The 13,341-nt window shown below is 34.6% G+C and overlaps 2 protein-coding genes across 3 annotated transcripts in view; one reads left to right on the top strand and one right to left on the bottom strand.

The window, feature by feature from the left end:
- The window catches only part of Nf1 (neurofibromin 1), a 251,252-nt gene that overhangs the window by 49,924 nt on the left and 187,987 nt on the right, over positions 1–13,341 (bottom strand). For both annotated transcript variants that reach the window (XM_077800375.1, XM_077800376.1), the window contains 3 exons: positions 5,104–5,536; positions 4,187–4,527; positions 1,221–1,423 (listed from right to left, as the gene is read on the bottom strand). In XM_077800375.1, coding sequence (XP_077656501.1) covers positions 1,221–1,423; positions 4,187–4,527; positions 5,104–5,536 — 977 coding nt within the window. The remainder of the gene's footprint in view (positions 1–1,220; positions 1,424–4,186; positions 4,528–5,103; positions 5,537–13,341) is intronic.
- Evi2a (ecotropic viral integration site 2A) lies at positions 7,712–11,946 on the top strand. Its single transcript, XM_026388772.2, has 2 exons — positions 7,712–7,808; positions 10,711–11,946. Exon 2 carries the CDS (start codon positions 10,726–10,728, stop codon positions 11,449–11,451), a length of 726 nt encoding a protein of 241 aa, XP_026244557.1. The 5' UTR covers positions 7,712–7,808; positions 10,711–10,725; the 3' UTR covers positions 11,452–11,946.

The following is a 13,341-nucleotide window of genomic DNA, read 5'->3' as shown; positions in this document are numbered from 1 at the left end:
GGAAAAGAGAAAGGGAAGAAGTTCAGCATGGTCACATATGCTTATAATTCCATCGACTTGTGAAGGAGGCTGAGGAAGGAGGATCACAAGTTCAAGGCCGGCCTCAGCAATTTAGTAAGTCTTAAGCAACACAGCGAGACCTCATTTCAAAACAAAAAAAGGGGTGAGGATGTGTCTTGGCGGTAAATTTCCCAGGCTAAATAAATAAATAAATGGGAAGAAAATGTCAGGAACTAAGCTGGGAAAGGTCAACATTTATGGGTTATGAAGATGGACAGACAAAAGAAATGGATGTCAAATTCATGACACTTATTAAAGCAACACCAGGACTGACTCTGGATCCGTGTCCTGTGTCACTGCGTTCTCCATGAACCATACATGTCCATAAAATCACATTTTTTTTTCTAAAAAAGGAGACACATGGAAACTTTACTCATGTGGAATTATCTGCTAAGAAGAAAAATGCCAAAGCTCATCAAATTAAAACAATCAAGAAAATACTTTTAAGAGGCCCAGAGACATGTAAGATACCAAAAATCTCACCACCTCATTTACACTGTCAGAATTTTGATGGATTTCGTTTTTTCTCCTTTTTTAAATTTTGTGGTACTAGGGATTTAACCCAGGGGTGCTTCACCACTGAGCCACATCCCCAGACCTTTTTATTTTTTAAATTTTGAGACAGGGTCTCACTAAATTGCCCACACTTGCCTTGAACTTTGATCCTTCTGTTTTAGCTTCCCAAATCTCTGGGATTACCAGCTAGAGCCACTATACCAGGCTTGATGGATTTCTTTTCTTTCTTTCTTTCTTTTTTTTTGGTGTGTGTGGGGGGGTGGGTCCCAGGGATTGAACAGGATACTCAACCACTAAGCCACATCCCTAGATCTATTTTGTGTTTTATTTAGGGTCTCAGTGAGTTGCTTAGTGCCTTGCTTTTGCTGAGACTGGCTTTGAACTTGCATCCTCTGCCTCAGCTGCTGGGATTACAGGCATGTGCCACCATGCCTAGTGGCTTGGTGGATTTCTTAATGTGTCCTATCAGGAATTTTCTTCAAAGTTCTTTTAGTTACAGAGTACCATAGATAAAAATTTAGAAAAGGTTAAAAGAGTAAAATATAATAAGTGAAAGAATTCACTGGTAAATTCTGAAACAAAAGGGGATTCTCTGAATTTTTAAATAATTATTGTTAGTATTAAAGAAAATTATAATTACTTACTAGATTTGCTAAATCCAGAAATACACTCTTCCAAAAATTCTAACGTGAGGTGTGGCTCATTGGCTGCCAGTGTCTTACTAATAGAGACAATAAAGAGGGTGTTGTTGGCAGGGATACATAAACCTGATGTCTCTAGTAACTGTCCCTCGATTTTTAAATTAAAGGTACAAGTTAAGGCACACAGAAGATTATAGGCAGCTGACCTAGGAGAAAACACAAATGAATTTGTTTTAAAACTTATTTTTCCTTATAATTCCACAAATTTTTCGAATATACAACTTCTGATTCTATTACAAAGCATGATCAATTATTTTTAAAATTTTATGATCAATTAGAGATAAGACATTATGGTGAACCCAAATATCCCTTGATCATTTAGGGATTTTTTTTTTTTTAAAGAGATTTATGACAAAACCAGAAGAGCACTGTGAGGTTTCTAAGACAGTGGGTTTTTGCCTTCTTAGAAGACATTTTACTGGGACATAAAACATTACAGGTTTATGGTCCTAAAAAGGATCAATAAGAAAAAAGTCAGAAGATACATTATGTTTTTAGGGAAGTCAAAACACAAATTGTGGTTTTCTCTCTTCTACTAGATCCAGTAAAAACAGGAATCATAAGAAGAGAAATGAGGTGAGCCTCATCAAATGAGAATGTCAGAAATTTTAAATTCAGTATCTGCTGAATTTCTTTATGGGCTTCATACAAGTGACACCACAACTGGAGGTCAAAACCAAAATTAACTATAAATCCCCCCATTTGCATTTTTATGACCTCTTCCATCATACACAGCCACTGCACCTGAAAAACTATAATATTCAAGCTCTATTAAAACAAAAAATATACTTAAAAATGTCTGAAAATAAATTTGAGCCAATTTAGGAGACAGCTTACAAAACTCATTCGATTTTAAAATTCAAATTTTTCTCCTTCATTCAGCAAAGGAAATTTTAGGTTTTCCTTACCTCTGAATTTTTATCATGCTGATATATTTATGCAACAACCATACAGAGGAAAAAAGTCATGGAAATAAGTTTGCCTAAACAGCTTGTTTTCTGGGATGACAGTCTTCAGCAAAAAGCAAAAGCTGTCAGCTTGCTCTATTTCACTAGAAAAGAGTACATGTTCATGCAAGCTAGTAATTGTTAGAAGATTGTCAGTATTCTTCAGTACATAATTTTGATTTAGAAATTAATGACAGATTTATAGTTTCATTTTCCTAAAATTGAAAACATTAATGTTATTATTTCTAAGTTTATGTATCTTTTACTAACTTCAAGGGTTTCTAAGTTATACTATTTTGATACTAGTTTTTACTGTTTAATAGCTATAAAAAATTGGGCTTCCTCAATCTGGAGGTAGGTGGCAGAGACCGCTCTGAGATAATGAAGTTAGACATACATAAAATTTTGTGTGATTTCTGGGAGTTCATGGACCCTATGAGGCCCATCTAGTCAAAGAAATTATATACAAGGTTTTTTCCTCCCCTCTTAAATAAAGGAGAATCTGGAATCCCAAACAACTATTATAAAACGTGGGTTGTGCTATAACTTGGGGGAAGAGTTTCTGGGAGCTAAGGATTTATAGTTTTAGTATCCCTATTCAAATTGCTTAGGAAGGGGGGCACAGGTAGGGAAGAATAGAGATACTTGGAATTAGACAAAGGGGAATGAAGGGAGGGAAGCGAGTATGGGGATAAGAAGGATAGTAGAATGAAGGGGACATTATTACCCTATGTGCATATATGATTACACAATTGGCGTAACTCTACATCATGTACAACCAGAAGAATGAGAAGTTATACTCCATTTATGTACGATGTGTCAAAACACATTCTACTGTCATGTATAACTAATCTGAACAAACAAAAGAAAAACAAGATGCTTAGGACCAGAGTGTTTTCAGATTTCAATTTTCTGGATTTTGGAATATTTGCATGGACTTTACCAGGTGAACATCTCAAATTAGAAAAGTTGAAATCCAAAATGCTCTGAAATATGAAATGTTATGAGTGAGGGACATGGCATTCAAAAAGATTCAGATTTTGGAGCATTTTGGATTTCATATTTTCAGGATTTTTTTCAACTTCCATCTGTAAAAATCCTGACAGTGCCGTGGTACTTGAGACAATAAATTATGCTAAGAAAGGAAAGGGAAGATAAAAAAGAAGGAGTACACAGAAACCATGGCAGGGAGGGAAAAGACAGGGAGGAGAAAAATACTATCTTCCAAGGATAAACTATTTGCTAGGTGTCATACTATATTACCACACATACTAGTTATTCAACTTCTGTAGATACATAAGAAAGGCACTGCTACCTCTATTTTACAGGTGAGGAAAATTAGAGCTCAGAGAACCTTAATACCTTGCCTCAAATCATACACAGCTAGAAATTAGCAGATCTACATTCAAACCAAAATCTACTGACTACACAGGCCATACTTTTCCACATTCAAATTAACAAGCCTGAACAGAATCCATCATACTGTGCTTAGATGCCATGTAAGAATCCTACTAAAATGACAATATGCAATAATGTTTTTCTTTGAGTTACTGAACATTGGGACTTCCTTTATCAAACAATGATAATATGAGTTGACAATTAAGAAACTTAATAGTGATATGCTTTTAAATACAGGAAAAACTTAGAAGAAGACAATTGAGAAGTTAACTTTTTAAAAAAGGGACAATTTCTTTAAAAAAAAAATCTGCTATGTTTTCTGTTTTAGAGGAAAGTTTCCTGGAGAAAGAGAATAAACTGGTTTAGAATGAATCACCCTATTCAGAATTCCGCATTTCATGTGAATACCCCAGATCTTGATGAGGTCACACTGGTTAACCAACACAGCATACCTTCCAATTTACAGCATTAAGAAAGAAGATATCTTAAAGGCTTATTAAGTGGTCTCATTTTAAAAGTAATAAGCCCTGAATAAAACTGAAGTGAATATTTAAAGAAACTTACCGTAAACTAGGGTCTGAACTGCCTAAATTAAGTAATGCGATATTGAGCAGTGTTCCAGGGACATCTTTTGGTCGAATCTTGGTGTGCTGGGGGATGGAGTCAGGCTGTGACAACTCCCAGCGGGTCCGGATATGAATGATAGATTGAACAATGGCTTCGCACTCCTGGTGCATGAAAGTGAGAGGTGTGCCCTGGTTTGCAATGGTTAAGGTGAATTGGTTCTCATCCACTAGGCAGATTTCTTCAATTTCCGAGGCATAATAGATATCATTTAGAAAGACTGATTGCCCTAGGACTTTTGTTCTCTCTGCTGAGGTTACTTGAACAGCAGTAGAACCAACCTGGAAAGTGGTGGTAAGGCAATAAAGTGGAAAAGAATTAAATTCCATTATAAAGGATTCCAAGAGGCTCCAAAAACCAACCACTACCCACTCACCATATTTTTCATTTACAGAAGAATTACTACAGTATATATTCAAATACATTAATTATTGTGATAAATACTCTCAAAAGAAAACGAAAACATTAGAAAAAAATTAATTTGGCTTAACAAAAAAAGTTGAGAATCCTATACACATGTGCTGATTTAAACCTGAAGGTTCATGGTCTTTGCTCTGCAAAAATTATGTACTAATCAGAAGAAATCCCACTAGGTGATTTCCATTCTCTACACATTCCTACCATTCGATTGACAGATAGCAAACTACCCATCCTACAGCACTCTTCTGCCTCCAACCCAATCTAGACTTACTCCTCTCTTGTCTTCTGCAGAACCTCTATAGAGAGAGAAATTTTGGTCTTTCTACATCTGGATTTATTTGACATCTGATGTACAACTATGAGGAAATTTGGCCAGGATATAGTCTGATTAGGCAAGAAAGGCAATGAATCAATCACAATCACAGAATTAAACTTACCTTAATAGAAACTTTGGTATCTTTGTGAGCTAGTTTGAGAGCATTATGGAATACCTTGAGGTCCTCTTCCAAAGCCAATGTAGCAGCAGGTAGTTTTTGTTGTTCATGCTCTATGTGTTCAGCCAGTTTCCCAGGACAGTCTATGAAAATGAGTCTTTTGCTGCCTTTGAGGCCAGTCAGCAGCCGCTCATGATACTTGGTGTATTCTCTGACCCAGGAGTTGCAGTTATAGATATAGACTGCAGAGACGTTATCATAAGCAAAGCCAGGAAAAACAACAAACCACTTCGAGAGAAAGTCTGTTTTAAAGCGATTGCTTGGCCCAGTATGGGTAAGGTCCACTACAATTTCATATGGCTTTGCATAATATGGCTTCAAAGTCAGCAAGACGTGGTATATCAGCAAATCACCATTGATTTGACCAGTTTTGAACCTAAGAAAGATGATAAAAGAGGACAAAGATTATTAAACTTTTGAATAAATATATAAAGACACAATTAATCTCTATTCTCTTTATTCTGGATTAGTTTCCTAGAGAGAACAGTAGTAGAAAACCATTATTCAAAATCTAGACCTATGTTTTAAGTCAGTTGTTCTTCAGACATGGAGAAATAAGGCTAAAGTAAAACAGAAGAGACAAATTTCCAATTCAAATATTTTGAACAATACATTTTGCCTATTAGTCAAGAAAGGAGGAAGACAGTAGTCACTGGTTCGTTGCTTCTAAGCCTACCAAATTTCTCAGGTAAACAGTTTGGGTAGGAATCACCCACCTGGAGGTCTGGAATGAAATGTGGTATGCTTTATCCAATCCATTTATCCCACCTCAACCAGACATTGGTCCAGCAATGAACACACGACTCAAAATCAGTTCTACCAGGCCAGAAGCCTAGTTAAGTGAATAGCTTATAATGTTGGGTTTTCAGAACTTTTTCTAAAACATGTACTTCTGGGAGCTGCTAGCTCATATGTCAGGATATAAAGGAAAAAGTCTGTCTAAAAACTGAAGAGAATTAGCTGAGAATTAAGAGAAACTGGGGCCTTGGCCATATCATTAGAGTCCCAGATAAAGTCTCTCCTGAAGTCAAATTTATCCCCGCATTCTTCAGCTGTGTGAACAAATAAATATTAATTTTTGATTAAGCCATATATGGTCATATGTTGCTTTAAACCAAAAGAATACTAATTAATATGAGTAGTGTGGAGAGAAAGCCCTGAAGAACATGGTACCGAATTTTCAAATCCTAACAACCTATTTTACCTTAGGGCTAATGGTATTTAGTTAGCTATGTGGACTTCTGCCATCAAAATCAATTGGGATGCTTGATAAAAAAAGCCCAGGCCTGCTAAATATTAATATATGGGGGGGGGGTGGCATTTTTCTTATTTTTAAACAATCCTTTGATCTTTATATGCACAAACATTTCTGAATCACTATTTAAAATTAGGGACTTATTTAACTTTTTTTTTTAATTAAGAAAGGAATGATATAACCAAAGAGTTAAATATAAGACATATGAAGGAGTTGGGGTTAGCAAAAAGGATATTATAATAATGTAGATATGGCTAATAAGGACCTAAAATACTATGGTGATAGTAAAAATAGCAAAGATGAAATCAATTTAAGAATATGAAGAAAGGACCAACATGATCCAAAGTCTGATTAGGACTGAAACAAAGAACACGAACTAAAAGTACTTTCTGTTTATCAACCCTCTGAGATTACAAAGCAAGTTACTATCAAGAACAGAAACTAAGAGATCATGAAAGAGGCAGCAACATTTGCAGAAAAAATGAAGTTCATTTTAGACTTGTTAAATTTCAGGTGGTGACAGGACATGTGAGTAGAATGTATGTGTATACATACATACTGTATCACACAAAGGCATCTTCAGTCCCACATAATCTAGGTTTACTAGATATTTTCTCAAATCATTGTTATAGTTCCAAATTTGAAATGTTGTATACGGGTATCAATGTTTTTATAATCTGACAAATACCAAAGACTCCAAACTCATGTTTTAAAATCCTTCTGTGATATATAAATAAAATATCTGGAGAAACCAGGTATGGTAGCACATACCTATAAGGATTCAGTGACTAGGGAGGCTGAGGCAGAAGGATCACAAGTTTGAGGCCAACCTCAGCAACTCGGAGAGACTCAAAAGTAAAAAAAAAAAAAAAAAGGGGGTGGGGGCTGGGGATGTGGTTCAGTGGTTAAGTGCCCCTGAGTTCAATCCCTAGTCCCCATACTCCCTGCAAAAAAAAAAAAAAAAGATGCCGTCTTATAACTTCTATTGAATGATACAAACATCACTGAGAGGCATATAGCAGGCATGTAAAACGATCAAAAGAGCCAAAGGCATTAAGTGGAAAACCCTCCCTGTTCTGGGGGCGGGATTTGTTCCACAAAGCTTCCTGTTATAAGACTGGCCAGCTAGACAAGTTGAAGGTTTTTTTTCTTTTTTCTTTTTTTCCTCTGTGACTTGTTGCTTGAGTTGCAGCAAAAAGGAAATGTGTCATCTGTGGTTTGGTTTTAGAAGTGGAAAGCTAGCTGTACATATCCTTTTTTTTTTTTCTTAAACTGCAGATTTACTTAAGTTTTGTATTCTCCAAGTCTTATTCTACTTTAAATAAGAGGACAAGAAAAGAAGTGACTTATTAAAATCACATTATAATCAGATTTTGACCAAGAATTTTGTAAGGTAGGTCATATGTATGGTTTTTCTTATGACTTTTCACTTACAACTTTATTCGGATTAGTATTTGAGGAAGTGCTTTCAAAGAGTAAGAATCTCACTAACAAAGAAGAATCATAAGTAACTGAAAATATTTGCTGGTTTTTTCCTGTTATGTAAAATTATTTAAATATTATAAAATGAAATGGGAAGATGATTGTTAACATGAAGTTTTAAATTAATATTAGGATCTGATTCTAGACCCTACAAGTAAATTGAAACAACTTGTTATTTAAAAAAAAAAAGTTTAAAAAGTAATTCTCATTATTGCTATGCTTAGGCATTATAAAGTTTATTGAAAATAACCAGAGATTAAAAAAAAAAATTGGTAAGACAACCTTGATTGTATGGCATAAAATAGAGAGTAGAAACAGTCTTCAATTCTCAGGCATTTGTAAGGGTAAAAGAAAGTCACACTTTGTTATCAGTTTGTTTATTTGGGCATGGCAGTACATCTGGCTGAAGACAATCAACAGCGGGCCTATTATCTGTCCCGTGGTAAGCACTGCTAAAATGTGTACAAATATTATGATGCATGCTACATTGTTATGGACTAATGTGACGAGAATAATCTACTTTAAATCATTTAACATCTAACGCAGAAGTCCAGTCTAGTATAAAAAGATGAAAATCACTTGCTAACTCAATTTAAAGTATTTCGTTGTGAAAGAATCAAAGTATCCAAAGATTTATATCATTCAACTTAAAAGCTGAGGCGGAACAGTACTAATTAGTCAGTGCACTGTATCTTTAACTGTTAATGGTCATGATCCAAAAAGTAATCTTGATCCTAGAACATTTAATAAAGTATTTTTCCTCTCTACTATTAACATGAAATATTTCTTTAGGTTAGTTTCCAAATTAACCTTGCTTATTATATGCTATTTTTATTTATGTCATTCAACATATCAGATTTATTATTCTCCATTTCTACATTTCAATACTATTATCTAATGACATATACAGCTATTACTTATAAAACATTAACATCCAAAAGCATTATTAGCAGAGTAGCATCTGTGTCACTTGGGAGTGGGTCAGAGACGTAGTCTCAGGTCCCACCCTAGACCTGCTGAATTAGAAACTGCATTAAGATTTTTTAAAAAAGATCATGCACATTCAAGTTTGAAAATAATTTATATATAATATACAGGGTTCTTCCCCCGCACCCCTCCACCCTGTACCAGGAATCAAACTCAGGACCTCAAATGCTAAGACAAGTACTTTACCATTGAGCTACATCCATGGCCTTACACAGGGTTAACTTTTCTTTTTTAGTTGTTAATGGGCCTTTATTATTTATTTATTTATATGTGGTTCTAAGAATCAAACCCAGTGCCTCACATATGCTACGCAAGCACTCTACCGGTGACCCACAACCCCATCTCCTTACACAGGTTTCTTAACCGGACAACTGCATTTAGTAAATCTCAGAACAATCCAGTTTTTGCTTTTAGTTTCCTTGAATAAATGCTAATAAAAATATACTTAAAAACATAGTTCAGGACAAAGTGACTACTATTACAAAAGAGATACCCCATTAATGGTTAGATTTTCTGATAGGTCAGTAGTATCTGGACCAGATAAGGTAATTCTACTTAAATCTCTGTAAACATATGGTGGACAATACGAATTAGAAAGAGAACCTGTCCCCTTTTTGTATAGGCTTCTAGGAAGCCCTGAGCCATTGACGCTCATCTTTTTTTTTTTTTTTTTTTTAAGTGATGGTAATTAAATTTAAGGCTTTGCCCATTTTAAGCACTATATCACAGAGCTATACCCTAGGCACTGAATCTCAAATGCTTCAATTATACATTGGGATGCTTACAATCTGCCACTTCATTCTAAGTCTCTAGGATCGTGATGATATATTTCTTCCCATTTTATGATACAATTTTGTTTTTAGAATTATGCCAAAATCAGAAAAGAATGTAAGTTATAAAATAATGAAAAGCAGTCAACTTCTGTTGAACTACTGAGATTATTCAGAAGAAATTTTTTCCCCTGCTTTTTTTTTTTTTTTAAGAGTTGCAATAAGGAACTGGGGATGTAGCTCAGTGCGGTAGGGCACTTGCCTAGCATGTTTAAGACACTGGGTTTAAACCCTAGTATCAGTAAACAAAGTCACATTAAGTTAGGGGAAATATAGTGAAAAAAGAGGACCACCACCATAAATTGCTTTTGTAAATACTGGTAAAATATTTCTAAGTACCTCATTATTCTAATCATCAAGATAAGCACTGAAGAAAAAAAAAAAAACCCTGAATTCCTATTTGAAGTCCATTTTCTTTTAGTTTCTATCAAACTTTCCCCCCCTTCCTTCTAAAACACACATAAAAAAACAAACAAAACAAAACAAAACCTTTCTTTTTCTTTTTATAAGTAAAAAAAAATTTTCAAGGCCAAATTCTTCTTTACTACAAAGATTGGTCACATTTTAGTTGGAGGGTGGAGAGTTTCAGCAGAATGATCCTTAAATGGTTTTCTTCTTAAAATGAGGAATCAAAATCGTAAAAGCAGAAGTATCTCACTCAAAGCTGAAGTCTAGCAAGTTTAAAAGGGAAAAAAATTAGAAAAGTCACAGTATTTATTTAAAACTGATTAATAAATATTTGCAATGCTAATTTATAGCATCTAAAAGTACAGTAGACATTAAATGCTTCTTTATACATAATACATAAGAATAATAGAAATCTTCTTTATATATAAGAATAATGGAAAATTCAGTTGAGAAGGAATTCAATAGCAAATGTTAGGCATAAGCTAGTAGTTTACTTTTAAAAACTGAACTGTTTGCCTTTTAACATCAGTCACCAAAACTAAGGAACCATTATTCACAAATTAACAAATGTTACTGATGTCCCAACAGATCACCAGTATACTCATGGAAATGGATCACACAGGACATTATCTGCATCTTGCCTTTCTGATGACAACAACTTTTTTTTTGTCTCCTGGAACAAAAGCAAACTACACACATCTTCAGGCTGACAGTACTACTGCCTGGGATTCAGTTATTCAAAACATCACAAGCAGATACCCAGATGAAAACACTGCCACAACCCCTGTGACTCCTGAAGTGGATTACAAAGCTAATTCTACAAACATGCCTGAAAGAGCAACATCACATCACATCACATCTTTAACTCCTAAATCTGAGCAGGAGCTCTATAAGCCTTCTGTTGCAGGGAACAGTTCTCCAACAGTTGAAAACACAAGCAAAAGTCATGGTGAAATTTTTAAAAAGGATGTCTGTGAGGGAAACTACAACTCAGCAATGCTAATTTGCTTAATTATAATTGCAGTGCTTTTTCTTATCTGTACCCTACTATTTCTATCAACTGTGGTTCTGGCAAACAAAGTCTCATCTCTCAGAAGATCAAAACAAGCAGGCAAGCGGCAGCCTAGAAGCAATGGTGACTTTCTGGCAAGCAGTGGACTATGGCCTGCTGAATCAGACACTTGGAAAAGAGCAAAGCAGCTCACAGGGCCCAACCTCGTGTTGCAATCTACTGGAATGCTCACAGCTACAAGGGAAAGAAAAAATGAAGAAGGAACTGAAAAAGTTACTAACAGATGCTTTAGGGAAGAAAAAATGAACGCAAAGTAGTGATGCGGGAGGTTATGAAGTAAAAAAAAAAAAAAAGGAAGTCAGTTTGGTATTTAATGCCAAAGTGTTGGACAGATGAGCTAAAATAATGACATGCAATTTAGCATCAGACATATAAGAAAGGGAGATTATATGCCTGCTTACTTAATTACTGAAACTGTATGATTCTGTTTGACATCGAATATTTTAAAAAGAAAATAAACCATGAAGCCTTTGAGTAAGGTTTTAAAACTAAGATGGAAAAAAAGATCAAGGGATAATTAAATATTCTCTATTCAGCAATAGTTAGAAGATCTTTGTCTGAATGTAACTGAACTCTGAAGTAGTTTTAGTATGTTCTTAGAGTCAAGTATATACTTCAATATTTAACAGAAGTCAAATCCCTAATGTATAGATTTGAACTGTACAACATAATGGTACCTTCTTTGCTGGATGTGACAGAGTCCATATCAGCTCATATGTCAACACAACTAATTTCAGGCTTCATGCTTTCATCTTTATGTATGACACACATAAGAAAGTGTTTTTCTACTATAAATATTAAATTAAAACTTAATTTTGTGTAATAAATTAAAACTTATTAGAAGAAAACTGACCATGTATATTTGCCTCCATTTGACTTAATACATTGTAAAGCTCAATGAGAAAAACAGCACAACTAAAATAGTTAAGATTTATAGTTACATTGAAAGGCTAAGATAAATATAAAGTATGTTTTTCTGTTTAAGAGTAACATTCATCTTTTTTATAAATACTGCTTGATGGAGTATTAATAATATTAATATTTGGGCTGGACATGATGATGCATGCCTATAATCCTAGCTACTCAAGAGACTAAGGCAGGAGGGGTTGCAAATTCAAGATTGACCTAGGCAATTTAGCAACACACAGTCTCAAAACAAATAAAATAGTAGCTTAGTAATAAAGCACTCTTGGGTTTGATGCACAGTAATGCAAAAAACAAATAATATTAATATTTGGACTTCAAGAATGTGAAGTGGCTAATAAATGACCACTTTTATTTTTCACTATACAATGTCTTCAGGTTGGAAAACAGGATACTTCAGGTAATTGGCTTTGAAGAAACTGGAGGTGGTGCATGCCTGTAATCCCAGCAGCCTGGGAGGCTGAGGCAATAAGCAACTCAGTGAGATCCTGTCTCTCCCTCATACCACACCCCACCTCACCCCCCCACCCCCCCAAAAAAGAAAGAAAGAAATTGGCTTCAAGTAAAACAATGACTTACATTCAAGTCACAGTGCCCTGCTTTCGGGTTATCTTTTGAGCAATAAAATGTCCCAGATTAGAAATGACTCTGGGCAGCACTTCCATTTTATGCACATTAAATATCTAAGACTGAGCACCAGAACACAATAGAGACAACACAAAGTCCTCCTTGAATCAAGTGTCTTAAATAAATACCTGTCAGGAAATTAAAGCAAAACAATATCTATATAAAATATATTTCATATCCAACATACTGGTCAAATATTTTCTCAATGAATAGAAAGCTTTTATATAATTAAGGAATATTTAAAATTGATCATTCACTGCCTTGGCTATTAAACATACATCCTCAGAATGATATAATTCAGTGATAGTTCATGATACTTAAAGATAGGTAAGATATCTTTCACTTCAAAAAAAAAATTTTAATATTTTTTAGTTGTAGGTGGACACAATCTCTTTTTATTTCATTTTTTTTAATGTGGTGCTGAGGTTCGAACCCAGTGCCTCATGTGTGCTAGGTGAGCGCTCTACCACTGAGCCACAACCCCAGTCCCTTATTTCAAATTTTTTTTTTTTTTTTTTTTTTTTTTTCTTTTTTTTTTTTTATTGGTCGTTCATAACACTACATGGTTCTTAATACATCATATTACACGGTTTGAT

The sequence above is a fragment of the Urocitellus parryii genome, chromosome 7, assembly GCF_045843805.1.
Source record: "Urocitellus parryii isolate mUroPar1 chromosome 7, mUroPar1.hap1, whole genome shotgun sequence".
Lineage (NCBI taxonomy): Eukaryota > Metazoa > Chordata > Mammalia > Rodentia > Sciuridae > Urocitellus > Urocitellus parryii.
Note: the sequence above shows the minus strand (reverse complement) of the source record. Positions and strands in the feature narration are given on the sequence as shown.